General features: G+C 36.4%; 1 protein-coding gene across 2 annotated transcripts in view; it reads right to left on the bottom strand.

Annotated features, from left to right (window-relative positions):
• The window catches only part of LOC134657439 (ABC transporter G family member 20-like), a 333481-nt gene that overhangs the window by 246767 nt on the left and 72127 nt on the right, over positions 1-14587 (bottom strand). For both annotated transcript variants that reach the window (XM_063512989.1, XM_063512988.1), the window contains exons 14-17: positions 13203-13300; positions 9601-9768; positions 5292-5399; positions 334-530 (exon numbers count right to left, since the gene is read on the bottom strand). In XM_063512989.1, the coding sequence (XP_063369059.1) occupies positions 337-530; positions 5292-5399; positions 9601-9768; positions 13203-13300 (568 nt within the window). In that variant the 3' untranslated portion in view covers positions 334-336. The remainder of the gene's footprint in view (positions 1-333; positions 531-5291; positions 5400-9600; positions 9769-13202; positions 13301-14587) is intronic.

Genomic DNA, 14587 nt, shown 5'->3' with positions numbered 1-14587 from the left:
TAAGTACATAAAAACAACCAAAAATATTACATCTTTTAAGCTTTTACACGAGGACGGATTTGTTTAAAAACATAATGGCATATAACCAAAATAAATAAGTACCATGTCAATAAATAATAAAGACTATCTATCTACTAGGCTCCGCATTACATTAAGTGTTGTAGTCACCACACATACCTGTATTATGTCTACGTGATAGCATAGTACTGGCAGTCTCTGACTCTTTCCATCGCGTGGTGTAAAAAAGTGACACTTATTTTATGAAAGTATCCCGCCTGCTGTGTTCCATCTAGTAGATAAACTGTGTGGTAAATAAATATTAAAACCTGGCACTAACTAACCCTTCTTGAACTTAATCAAAAGAATACTGCCTATCAAGTACAGGGCGATCCATATGCCAGTGGATAGGAAGCCGTTATACACCATGGGCATGTTTATGGTCCAGCCGCGCTGCAGCATGGAGCGGAGGGATTCGGTGGACTTGGTGAGGGGGAGCACGTAGGCGATCCATTGGAGACACTCGTGGAGAGCTGTGGACAAAATAGAATCTTAAATATACAGGGTGCCATTTGGGTCGTGATCAGTAATATGTTTTTCACCTCAGCAGCTCGAACAAGGGTACTTTGCTACTTAAAAACAGTGAGCAAAATCGCATTTTGCTCACTGAGTGAGACAAAATGAGCAAAATGCGTTTTTGCTCACTCAGTGAGCAAAGTGCGATTTTGCTCACTGTTTTTAAGTAGCAAAGTACCCTTGTTCGAGCTGCTGAGGTGAAAACTTAATTGTTGGTATATCTTAAGATAACATGAGTGAATAGAGGTAACTGATCAAGAAGGAATACATTTTTCGGGTTCTCTAATATGTTCTCACTGCTGAGGTGAAAAGTTTTGTGAACTACACGAGATCAAAGTTATTTACATCTCATGCGCTTTACTACGCTCAAGATTCTAAATTAGATTCACTCGCTACGCTCGTGAATCTAGTATAGAATCTTTCGCTTACACGGGACTCAAAATAAGCACTCGAAGAAATATCAAACTTTGATCTCTTGTTGTACAAATAACTATTTCTAACTCCATAAACAACGAGCAATTTAATGCCCCTACTCTTACTAAAATCAGACAAGATTTTTTTCTATTTTTTTTTTGTTTATTTTTTATCATTTATTTTACTTTTACAAGTGGCAATGTGGTATTTAAACAGCTTTGTAAGATATTTCAAATGAAAAATTAAGTAAATTTTATTTCTAACTGGAACAAATGACAAAATTGATGTCAATGACAGTTCCTAATTTAAATATCTTAATAAGCCGTTGTAATATCCTAAATCCACTTATAAAAGTAAAATAAATGACAAAAATAAACAAAAAATAAAATATCTTGTCTGTTTTTAGTAAGAGTAGGGGCATTAAATTGCTTGTTGTTTATGGAGTTAGAAAAACATATTACTGATCACGACTCAAATGGCACCCTGTATTTATCCTCGTAAGGCCCGGGGCAATTTTGGCGCTTTTGAATTTGGAACTTTCTTTATTCTTTCCTTTTTTTTTATTCTTTCTTTTATTTTACGAGTTCAAAACTCGAATTTAATTTGTACTTGTACAAGTACACTTGGACTTACGAGGTTAAACGGCCCAAGGTCCTATCCTGTCGTGCTAATTACTTTCTTCAATATAATTTAAACCATTTTCAATTGGAACAGAGTTGGCTTTCTTTTGTATCGTTCGATTTATATCATTATTTATACTGGTTTTAAACTCAAATGGCATTTCTTGTATGATGGCTAGGCTTTAGCAGGTAAGTAAAATAATTAATGATGTTACTGCCGGACAGACCAGGGGCTGTAACTGTAAGTTCTTAGACAGGGTTTTAAAATGTTAAATCTAGGTGGCGCCATTACATAACAAAGTTTTGTGCGGTACACTAAAAATATGCATAGGTAATGTGTTTTTATTCTGTTTTAATTGTAGGTACTTTTGTGCAGTTAAAGTTAGCTCTCTCCACATATTCAATTATTCACACATGCTATGCCCAAAATAAACCAAAACCAATCTAACCAATTAACAAATAGCGGCACAGCGATGAATAAATATAACAGATTGCTGGCCGTTTCCAGCACTTCGTGGATTGGCCTTCGTCTAGATTTAGTCTGTCCATTCCATTATAGTATTGGTTTTGATGTCGTGTTTGCATGAGATACAAAATTGATGAATAGGGTGAGATGTTAGGGCGTATCCACACCGCCACGTTTGTGAAGTTACGTCGAGAAACACTGTGATCCTGACAGGGTCGCCATGTGATGCGGGGATTAAGATAAACAACTGTTTGCTACGATATTGGTATAATGCCCTCAAATGATACATGTGTAGTCTTATATACTAACACTGTATATGTGTGAGTAAGAAGTAGCACACACTACAAGTAAGTATGTAAGTTACCTAATTTTAACCGTGTTTAGCAGTGCTCAACGTTACTAGCCTGCGGCGTAGATGTACTTTTGGGTACATCAGTGTGATAACCACCTAAGGGCCACTTGCACCATTGAAGATATATGTATTGGTGCAAGTGGTGCTAAGTAAATCAATCTGTCGATTGCGGTCGGTACAATCATAGAGAAATTTAGTAATACAAGAGTGCTCACTCTATACATCAGGTTTTGATACCAAAAAGACTATTAGTGTCAGTGTCTACATCTAGCATCGAGTAGCGGAACTATCAGTACTGCTACTTGACAATAGATGTAGATGTAGCACCGACCGGAAAGTCTAATGCTCAACAACATAAGTCAAGTAGCAGTACTGATAGTTCCGCTATGCTAGATGTAGACTTATGGTCCTTGATGTAGACACTGAAATTAATAGTCTTTTTGGTATCAAAACTGATGTATGGAATGAGCAATCTATGTATTTTTTTTCTCTATGATACAATCGGGCCTTAGTCTCGTTCGGGTTTTACGATTGTGACAACTGCAATCCTTTTAATTGTTAATTATTTCAATATTTTTAGGGCAGACGAACTGGTTGGACTGGAAACATCAATTGTTTTAAAATATGATTTAAAAAAATATATATCATTACAAATACGATTCATTGCCAATACAAAGTACCTACTTCAACATTCAACAGCAATAAAAATAACTTTTTTATAATATAAATATTGATTTCAATTTAAACTTGCCAAAAACGGTACAAACCTATTATTACGATTACCCAAGTCATAAATTATCGTAGCCACATATTGATGTGAATAGTATTTTCCAAATTAATTCTAAGTGTTTACTTGTATGCATATACCTAACGAAATACTAACCTTATCTTCTGGCTTAACAAATGCCAATGCCATATATTATTTTATCTACACACTCTAATAAATAGAGCTAAACTGTATTTACTCAACTTTGTAATCCTCTTAAAGTACGAGTAAGAAATGTAGCAAATTGTAGCCAATCGAACAAAACTTAAAACTTCTACAAAACATAAAACACATCCACGTCACAGTAATATAAGCTTTATTAGGCACTAACTAAAGTTGATTTTCCTTTCAAGTTTAGTTTGAAATTGTATTCCCTGTGCGTTGAACAAAATTGTGTGAAGTAATCAACAAGTTCACAAATGGATGCACTTAGCTCTAGAAAGAGACGAAAACATTCAATTGAGTGGAGATAAAGCGTATTTTTTCTGAATGAATTGAGATTGAGCGGTGATTTAGAAAGCTAAGCTTAGTAGAAAAGTTCCTATGTTTTGAATGGTTGGGTTTCTTTAGGTACCTAAGTAAATCCCCTTTGTTATTATATTGTTAATTCGAGGTTATTACAGTGTCATAGAAAATGACACCTTATAACAACGTTTATATTATCTAGGTACCTACATGTTATGCAGAATCGTAAGGAATGTGGAATGTCATACATATTCAACTTACCTTCAAAAATATTATGAGGGTAATATGATGCCAAACGGCATCATTGACTGGAATTACCCGAAAGCAATGAGCGTGGCGGTCAATGATTTATAACTCAAGATAGGTTATAGGCCTTCCAAAATTGAAGCGCTTACCTTGTCACAAATTGGACAAGTTGCCTTTAGATGCGGCTGGACAAGCGAGAAATGTGCACGTGCTAATGAGCTCCCGCACACCGAAAGAGAAATAGACGACCTTAAGGTGGCGACTGACATGTAACATTTCGGTGTAATGTATCGTTTACAGCGATCGTGTTACATTACAGTTACATTACAGCTACGCGACGAAAGCTCATTTTGAGCGCTCTGTTCATTTGTGCTCCATATTGTTTCAAAATGTCAGACATGGAGGTTGCGTGTGCTTCACTTATTTTACTAAGTAATTGCTATCTAAAAAAAAAAGAAAAACCTAAACGATATTGGATAAGTAATTTTTACCAAAGAAGAAACAACGATACGACTATAATCTTCGAAACCAAGAGTTCTGGTCAATACAGAAACTTCATTAGAATGTCGTCAACCGATTTTGACAGACTCATTAATTTAATTGGGCCGTTAGTGGTACTCGTAAAGCAAGTCATCTCTCATCTCTGTATTTGTCAATAAATGATAGAACTTTCTCTCTATCCCATTCCATTTTCGAAGCTTTTTATTGAAAAATCCAGTCCCGCGCTCTTGCGGCGACTCGTCAACCTGTACTGACTTGTAATGTAACACTCAAAGGGATTCGCGTAAAAACCGACAGCCGAGTGGAGCACGCGGCGCTCGCGTCGAGCGGCTCGGTTCGCTGTACTGACTGCTGTAATGCTCGGGTTGTATCGTGTTACATTACACCGAAATGGTACAAGTCAGTCGCCACCTTTTAACAACGAGTGTAACAAAGATGGATGGAATGAAAAATGGGATGAACGGTTCTATAAGTAATAATGGATGGTTATAATGATGATTAATATTGATGGTTTATCTTCAATAGGCCAGCCGATGCCGCATAGCAACATCATTGACAGGAATGACCAGAAGGTGATGTACGTGATGGTTCTCTCAGTATTAATGGATGGTTATAATGATGATTAATATTGATGGTTTACCTTCAATAGGCCAGACGATGCCGCATAGCAACATCATTGGCAGGAATGACCCTAGAGCGATGAACGTTGCGGTTCTATCAGTAATAATGGATGGTTATAATGATGATTAATATTGATGGTTTATCTTCAATAGGCCAGACGATGCCGCATAGCAACATCATTGGCCGGAATGACCAGAAGCTGATGTACGTGATGGTTCTCTCAGTATTAATGGATGGTTATAATGATGATTAATATTGATGGCTTACCTTCAATAGGCCAGACGATGCCGCATAGCAACATCATTGGCAGGAATGACCCGAGGGCGATGAACGTGGCGGTTCTCTCGGTATCGCAGAGACAGGACACGAAGAAACCTGAAACAAGAATGCAAATTAATAGACATACGTATTTAAATACTTCTCTTTCTTATAACTCTTCCTACTTTACTACACTATATAGTTTGTATTGTCTGGGAGAAGACACTGACTTCTGTAACACAGGTCTTTAACTAGCTCAGAATTCAGGGATTTCAACACCTATCTGTATATTTGTTCTTGTCATTATTTTTTTTTTACTTGAAATTAAAATACTCAAAAAGTTTTCGGAAATTTCAATTTCATAGCATATTAAGGAAACTTTCATTTTGGAAACGGAAAATCTCGATCCCGATACAAAAATATGGTTTCCGATTTTTTTTATGTGGAGATTTCGCAGTTCTGGAATTGGCTCATCAGATACGAAAATAAGTTTAGGACCTCTCCATGCGTTCATTTTACTTACAATCAGAGGGGCTACCGCGAAAACCTAATTTCGCAATTTGCGGGCATTTTTACGTCACTCTAATTACGCCTTCATTAGAGTAAAAGAGAAAGATCCCCGCAATTTGCGAAATTCGGTTTTTGCGGAAGCCCCTCTGTATAGCGTTCTAGGCGTGGATACGTACAAGAGAATAAAATATATGTCATACGTCATAATTAACCCATGACCGTATCTAAATGTACTCATCTACCTAAATGTTCTACACTCCATCCACTCGGTCCTTTCTTATTGTACTTATTTGTCACCATGTCTGTCACGTTCTAACACGTATGTTAGGGCGAAAGTGAGGCATGACATGACAGGTGATAAAAACGCGACCGCTGCAGCATTTGCTTTATTTCGTTAATTAATCGACAAAAAAAATGTTAATGACGTGTAGAAAAACATTCGTAAATATTTTTTGTCGACATGTTTTTGGGCCACCCTGTATTTAAGTAACTTGAATGATGGATTCATTAAAGTTATTAGTAGGTTCGACACGTCCGACTTATTGAATTATTGGGCCACTCTGAAATTTGTAAATTTAGCCTTAATGGCAATTAATATAGTTCATTTTCATAATACTAATGAGTCTCTCATTCATAATCTAAATTGATTTATCTTTTCATAAGTATGCCTATTAGATGGGATAGACTAAGGGCTTTTATTATAAGAGAATGTTAGCTAGAAAAAATGATTTTGAAAACTCGAAAGTGCGCTATATTGGATTTGGACCTTTCTAATATTTAGCTACTAGCGATCCGCGCCGGCTTCGCACGGGTTAACAAATTATACATAAACCTTTCTCTTGAATCACTCTTACTGAAAAAAAAAACCGCATCAAAATCCGTTGCGTAGTTTTAAAGATCTAAGCATACATAGGGACAGACAGACAGCGGGAAACGACTTTGTTTTATAGTATGCAGTGATGAGTTCAAACTCGAATTGAATTTGTACTTGTACAAGTACACCGGGACTTACGAGTCATACGAGGTTAAAATCATACTTGAACAAAATAACTGTATCCGCGTTTCAACAGCGTATTCGATCTGTGTCCTCAGTGTGGGTTTTCGTAAACAAACTGCCGTATTCGAACTTCAAGATATTCACAAGAGACGACACGTACTAGATCTATTCTAGATACGTTATAGTTTAGATTTCAACTAGTTCTCTTTTGCAGCGCAATTCGGGAAACCAATGTCACTTTTACGTTAGATAGAGTTAGATATCTAATAGATGTGAATTAGATCTCTAAGCCATATCTTGTGGAAATCGTTCAAGAGTATCTCCAGAATCGCGCAAATGTCAAACTTGACAGTTTAGATCTTAAACATATCGTTATCGTATCTTGGTGATGACTAAAAGATATCTTATAGATGACTATTTCAAAATCCGAATCGGGCCCAAAGTAGGATTTTGTCTATCCCAAAGGCCTTGTCTAAGCTTCTAACAAATTTTGTTCAGTACATTAATTCGGTTGTTATTTCTTTTGTTACTTCATGTTTTCATCAAAAACGTCCGTCCTTTTAAACAACTTATAAAAGAAAAACAAAACACTATTTTCTGAGCCCAATAAACTTGAGCATCTTATATTTTCACAAAGTTTCCGTCTCTACCAACACGACGTAAGCGACGCGTATTTTGTATAAGCTTTAAGCTGTTCTGTATAAAAGTTGAGTACAGCATTTCAAGCGGAAAAAGGCCTTGATTATGGGGAAAAACCGGGTAAGCCGGCGGTAGAAATAGGAGGGAAAAAATTGAGGAGACTGAGGTAGCAATGATATGTACGTTTTCGAGCGAATTAAAAGAAGATGGCCCACTTTTAATAATCAAACACTGTTTTTTGGGGGCAAAAACGTATCAATGCTAGTGATTAATTAAGTATATCGACTTCAGAGTTATCAATAAATATTCTAATTATGTGTAAGATCTTTCATGAACTATTTGCAAACCTTTTTCATTTATTCTTATCGCGATTTTCGACAATCATTAAAACTTATTAAATAATAATGAAAATTGAAATTGGAATTGAAACAATTCAGTATATTTTATTGCAAAAAAGTGTTATACATCATTTTAATACGAACCACACGTAAGTCTTAATTTTATCGACATTGGCTTTTAGTAGGTTCCACTTGTCTTCGTACTTCTTAAACTAGGCCTTATTGGGATTAGTCCGGTTTCCTCGCGATGTTTTCCTTCACCGAAAAGCAACTGGTAAATATCAAATGATATTTCGTACATAAGTTCCGAAAAACTCATTGGTACGAGTCGGGGTTTGAACCCGCGACCTTCAGATTGAAAATCGCACGCTCTTACCGGTGAGCCACCAGGCGCTTTATGAAACACACACGAAACGTATGAAAGGTTAATGTGAAGTAGCTTACATAATAGTTTATCTGTGCTTCAGATCTCGTTTTAAAGATTTTTCTCGCTACAGAACCGAGCAGATATAGCATAATTGTAGGTGTCAAAAGAATTTTCTTGTTAAGCTTACGTTTATTTCAAAAGGAAAATGCATTTTTAGTACTGCAGTCCATCAAGACTCGCAATAGCAGGCTTTAAGTCCGTAATATCGCAATATCTTCTAGAATTACGACCGTAAACGAGAAAATATATCTCCCATTCAGAATGGGTCTATTCGAAAGTATCATTGCCTTTTTATATTTATTACATAGGATTTTATTTTCTACTCTTTTATATTACCACACACTACACCTATCGTGTCGAATGATGGTCCTTATGACAGTTCATTTTTAGGGTTCCGTATCCAAAGGGTAAAAACGGGACCCTATTACTAAGACTCCACTGAGAGGTATAGTTTTGTTAGGAACTCGACACTACTGTACCTATACCTAGTCTTATTTTATTGGACTAATAATACTTGAAGGTACTTTTATAGGCACCATCATTTGACGCGACAGCTATAAACACCCAAACCAGCAGCAGTAGCATATTAGTAAGACGAAAGAGTAAAGTCGTAAGTTCAGGGTTACTTACTTACTTGGCTGGCGCGATGACCCAAAATGAGTCTTGGCCTCCAACACAAGAGCACGTCATTTGCACGGTCCAGAGCGGTGTCACGCCAGCTTTCGCCGACGCCGAACTCACGGAGATCTGCCTCCACTCTATCCGCCCAACGATATTTAGGATGACCAACAGAGCGGCGTCCCGTTGGTCGACCCAAGTAGGCCCTTTTGGCTGCCCGATCTTCACCCATCCTTTCGAGGTGGCCAAGCCAACGGAGACGATGCGCTTTGGTAAAACCAGGCGTGTCTCACTCCGCGATTTCGTCGCTTTGCTACAGGTAGCTAAAAGTACATCCGTTCGGCCCCAATTTTGGGGAAAGCCATAAGCCGCACGTGACGTATATTCAAATGTCATTTAATTCCTTGATATTGATTTCTATTCATATTTTCTGCACATTAGTTTAATTTAGATTTAAGACAACCTATATCTTGGAGTGATTTTAATCTTAAACATACAATAATATGCTTAAAATTTTAATCATTTCTACATATGTACATAAGTTTTTTGCATGCCTGTTGGTCAAATATAGCGACACCACTTATTATAAGATCACTGTATGTACTACCTATATTTGCGAATAAAACATTTTGAATTTGAATTTGAATTTGACGCTGTCGCCACCTAGCGGCCATATCTGTGCTGATCGTAACAGACGCGTTTTGTTAGAGAGTGAGTCTTCTGTACTTAGTACTATTGTTTATTCTGTGGTAAAACTACAATCGTTATGAAGTTCAGGGTTACACTTACCGAAAGTCATCCCACAGAAGCCATTAAGCACCGTCAACAGTATGATCCAGCCGAGCGGCCCGTTGTTGGTGAGGTCGAAGAACAGGAAGCCGATGAACAGCACCACGGCAGCCTGCGTCATCATCATGAACATCTGGATGCACACGTGCGAGAATAGGATCTCCGTGCCTGTGGATAAGGTGCAAATTTGAATGGTGATACCACAGAACAAGTTAGAATGGCGATGCGAGCAGGGTAAGTACGTGTCGCCGCCGGTTTTGAGCAAACGCTCGCATGCTACTCGCCCGCGCTGACCGAAAAACGAAGTAAACATGCCTTTTGCGCCAAAATAACCTTCAGATTAAGAAGCCAGGCATCAAATCTGTCTAAAGGAGGCGTGTCCATTCACCATGCACACAAGGCGCTAGCTAATTTTTACTACCGTTGCGCGAGTGTTAGTAAATGTGGAGAGGAACGAGCGGCGACACCGGTTCCGATAATAACTGCGCGCGATAGCCATTCTAACCTCTTTAATATGTTCTGTGGGTGATACCTTAAAACGGCCCATAGACATTAGGTAAGAATCGGGCTAAAAGCCCGTGATAATCGTGCTCCAAGAATAAAAAATGTGAATTTGCGACTTTCTGTAGGCTCAAATTTGTATAACAATATTATTTGACGCAGTTAAAGTGTTTACAGTTGACACCCCAATAATGGATATGTCCCATAGCCGCCAGATTGGCGCCACTATCGCGAACACAGTTTAAAGATAGTTAATCGTTATTCTTATATTACAGAAAGGATAACCTCATCTATTACTTATCGCAAAAGGTTATTTCGAAGAAAACCTAGTTTAATACAGAAGGCCCTGGTTATGTTCATTATGGCAGAAGACAGACTAACTCAGCGTAAAATCTAGATATCTGAAAGGTCGCGAAGGAAATACGGAATCGATTTGGTACCTTTACATGTTGGACAGATATGCTCATATAGTGTGTGGTGCCTTCTTAATATTGTTTGGATGGTCGTCAAAAAGGTGACGATTTGACGAGGTACTCAAAAATATGTGAACACGCGCTCTAACACCTTGACAGTTAAGTAGTGATGTATTCAGATACTGTGAGCACCTTGGCCGGTCCCATATAACTGGAGACCAACAGCAGGTAATTTAACTTATTAATATGAATTATGGCGATTGTAACAATTGTGTGACCTTAGTTAAAGCCAAACTTATTATTTTTTAAGTCAATCTAACGAATCTAATTTCGACAAATTAGTTTATTTTCAGTTGGTACGTAATTTTTTACTAAGCTACAAAAGCGGAATCGATATAATACAATATGTCTTACAAAACAATCATTTTGAGTTAGAATTTATATTTCTACACGTTAGATTTCTAGGATTCACTAAACTATGAATAGAACCTTTTGTAGACCTCAATTTTTCTCCAAAGATACACGAAACTCCCCACAAATTCGCCTTTCCAAGCGACTACTTCCAACAACTTCAAAACTATGCCCTGGTAGTTTCTACTTTCTATTATAGTCTAGAAACAAAACGACTTAAATCCACTTAATGTGTATGCCATTTTGGCTTCTAAGCTTTGGCCGATAAGGTCCATACCGCGTGCACTAAATTACGTAAGGTTACGCTAGATTTCAGGTGGGAAATAGAGTTCGATAAATCATTGTTTTTTTTTTCTTTAAAAGCTTCTAAACTATGTACGGAGGCGTATATATTTGACAAGACGAGACATTAGTAGTTATGTGAATATGCTATTACTTATACAAATGGCGTTATAAGCCAATCAAATTAGTTTTTTTTTTTCGAAGAATGAATTCCCAGCAATCTGGACATCGTTTTAATATCTTCATTTGGTAAAGTAAACGTAATAAAAACGAACAGAAAACGAAGACATATATTTCCACTCACACCGATTCCATTTTCTATAACAGAAGCGGAAACAAGAACGTACGAAACGTAGTTTCCTAATATGTACTATTTTTATTCAATCAAAACGCTATTTGTGGGACGCGAGAAAAAACACGTCAAAGGAAAATTTATGAAAATCTAGTTAGTTGTCATAAAATGTTTATAAAGTGTCATTTTATCATAGAGAAAAAAATACATAGATTGCTCACTCCATACATCAGTTTTAGTACCAAAAAGACTATTAGCATCTAGCATTGAGTAGCGGAACTATCAGTACTGCTACTTGACAATAGATGTAGCACCGACCAGAAAGTCTTATCTCAACAGCATAAGACTTTCCGGTCGGTGCTACATCTATTGTCATGTAGCAGTACTGATAGTTCCGCTACTCGATGCTAGATATAGACACTGAAATTAATAGTCTAACTGATGTATGGAGTGAGCACTCTTGTCTTATTATATTTCTCTATGATTCTATGGAACTTGCTAACTATGTAAACAAAAGTCACTAATTGTAGTCATGTAGTCGCGGTTCATCATTCAGAGACAATATCAATATGGTGGTTTGTTTACACATGTAGTTAGCAAGTTCCATAGAATGACACGTTAATTCATAACATTTCCATTATAACTATAGGTTGCCAAAACTGTGTCAAAACATAGCCATACAGCGTATAATAAAAGCAAGCAGCAGAGGCAAATATATCATCGTATTTTGCATGTTTATGAACAATACAATTTTGGAGTCTGTATCGCTTGTGATTTATTTCATGCTACTCTGTGCAAATCGTTGATACGGAATAGGTATGTGCTACGAGTTACAATGTCAGAAAATAAAATATGGTAGGCGCATGTTACAGTAAATTAGAATTGGACAAATATATTATTTACATAAAAGTATGCCCGAGAGCAACAAATATCGGTTACTTTAGAAACAGAATTAGAATATGGTAATTTTCATAGAAAGTGACGCGATTTCTTTATACTCCAGTAAACAATAAGTATAAATGTAAATCTAGAAATCGTTTATAATTTCTAAATGTACCACTTTGCGCACAGAAAAAGCCTATTTATTCAAATTTCAAAAATTCTAAATTATGTTTAAATTATTTTATTGTAATTATGATGTATATTATTCGAGCAACACGCCCCCCGTCTTTGGGTACGGGTATGAAAGGATGATTTATTCCGACTTCATTAGCAAACATTCATATTTCAACCAATTCACACAAATCCTTCACGAATACACCTAAATATTCCACAAGGATTACTCTATTGACAGGTGAAAATATCTATGGTGAAAACCGTATCAAAATCCGTTCAGAAATTTCTGAGTTTATAGTAGTGTTCCGTACAAAACTTTGTTTTTAAGTTAAATTTAGTTTGTAGTTAGTTGTAAGTGTATGGACTCAAGGTCTGAAATATTTTTTTTTGTTTTTTTTTTATAGTATTACCTGAATAATTTATTTTATTATTGTATTAAATGTAATCACTACATAGTATAAAACAAAGTCGCTTCCCGCTGTCTGTCCCTACGTATGCTTAGATCTGTAAAACTACGCAACGGATTTTGATGCGGTTTTTTTTTAATAGATAGAGTGATTCAAGAGGAAGGTTTATTAACTTGTTAACCCGTGCGAAGCTGAATTGAAGCCGGGGCGGGTCGCTAGTTTGAAAATAATAAGAATTACCTGTAATTCCGGACACCAGAGACCTCTCCAAAATGCCTTCGTTCCGTTCAGCCAACATGGAGCTCGTTGTCAGGGCAACAGCCAGGAAGAAAACAATCCTACAAAAAATATAAAAACAATTATGTAAGTTAGAATTTACTTTTTGTTACTACAAAGACGGTTTTTTTATGACGGGGAAAAATTGGCCGTAACCTAAGTTGCGCCCTTGGGGAAACGTTGAAACGAAATGAAATAATTCTTCAACTTTAGAAGGGTCCAAATTAAACTTTTATTAATAAGTGCGGTACAATTCTCAATTAGTATATTTATGTTTACCTTTCTTATAAGTAAATGCATAGGTACGTCAAAATGACCAATTAGGACAAACAATTATTAGCTAATTTATGAAATAACGCGTTTATGAATAAGGGATTAAAATGTGGATCCATCGGGTTCAAATAATGTAGGTTGGTAGGTAGGTATGGAACTCTATATAATGCTATTTTGTTACAGTCGCCATCAGATATATCGGAGCGGTCAAGGCACTCACAAATATCTGAACACGCCTCGATTGTCAAGGCGTTAGTGCGCGTGTTCAGATATTGTGAACACCTTGGCCGCTCCGATATATCTGATGGCGACTGTACCTAATTAGCACCACTAAACAAACTCAGGCCATATTACAATTCCAAATTAAAATGTGTTCACAAGAATCAAAAGAACAATATTTCTACTGATTAATTCAGTTCAGAAATAAAGTTCAATTTAACTTCAAATTAATTCAAAAATTTCAAACATTTCTGTTTAAGTATACGTCATTAATAGTCATTAATTCCATTAAGTTTGAACGTGACTTCGATGTTTTGGTTCGCCCACCGCTGTTTGGTAAGGAAAGTGCTTATGTTGGTTTCATTCAGTCAGTTAAATATTTATACGAGAAACACTTTTGCAGTCGTTTTTTTAATAAATCTCCAATTTGTTCGGAAGCGGTATTCATAATCATAATCATATTCGGATTTTACAATTTGATGTTATGGTATTTTAACGAACTTGATGCGACCATTATACGCGCAACAATCAACGCGAACTATGGTATCGTATAAATAAATATCACAACCCTATCCAATTTAAAAAAAATGCATTTAAGGTCTCCTAAAAAAACAAGAAAAAGTACAATTACTATACTGCAGGATAGCTGTCCAGATCCTGTTACACCTTACTTAATTTTTTAGCTTGTTAAGAGTCTATCAATTCTATGATGACTTATTAATTATTATTTGTCCCTATCTGTCATTTTCACATTAGTATTAGAAAGAGACAAAGGTTTACCAAGTTTTATGAATTTATTATCTAAGACTTGGAACATTTAAAAATCCTGGGTGTAAGGTAAACGTACTGGTGCTCGA

This window comes from Cydia amplana, chromosome 20 (genome assembly GCF_948474715.1).
Source record: "Cydia amplana chromosome 20, ilCydAmpl1.1, whole genome shotgun sequence".
In the NCBI taxonomy this organism is placed as follows: Eukaryota; Metazoa; Arthropoda; class Insecta; order Lepidoptera; family Tortricidae; genus Cydia; species Cydia amplana.
Note: the sequence above shows the minus strand (reverse complement) of the source record. Positions and strands in the feature narration are given on the sequence as shown.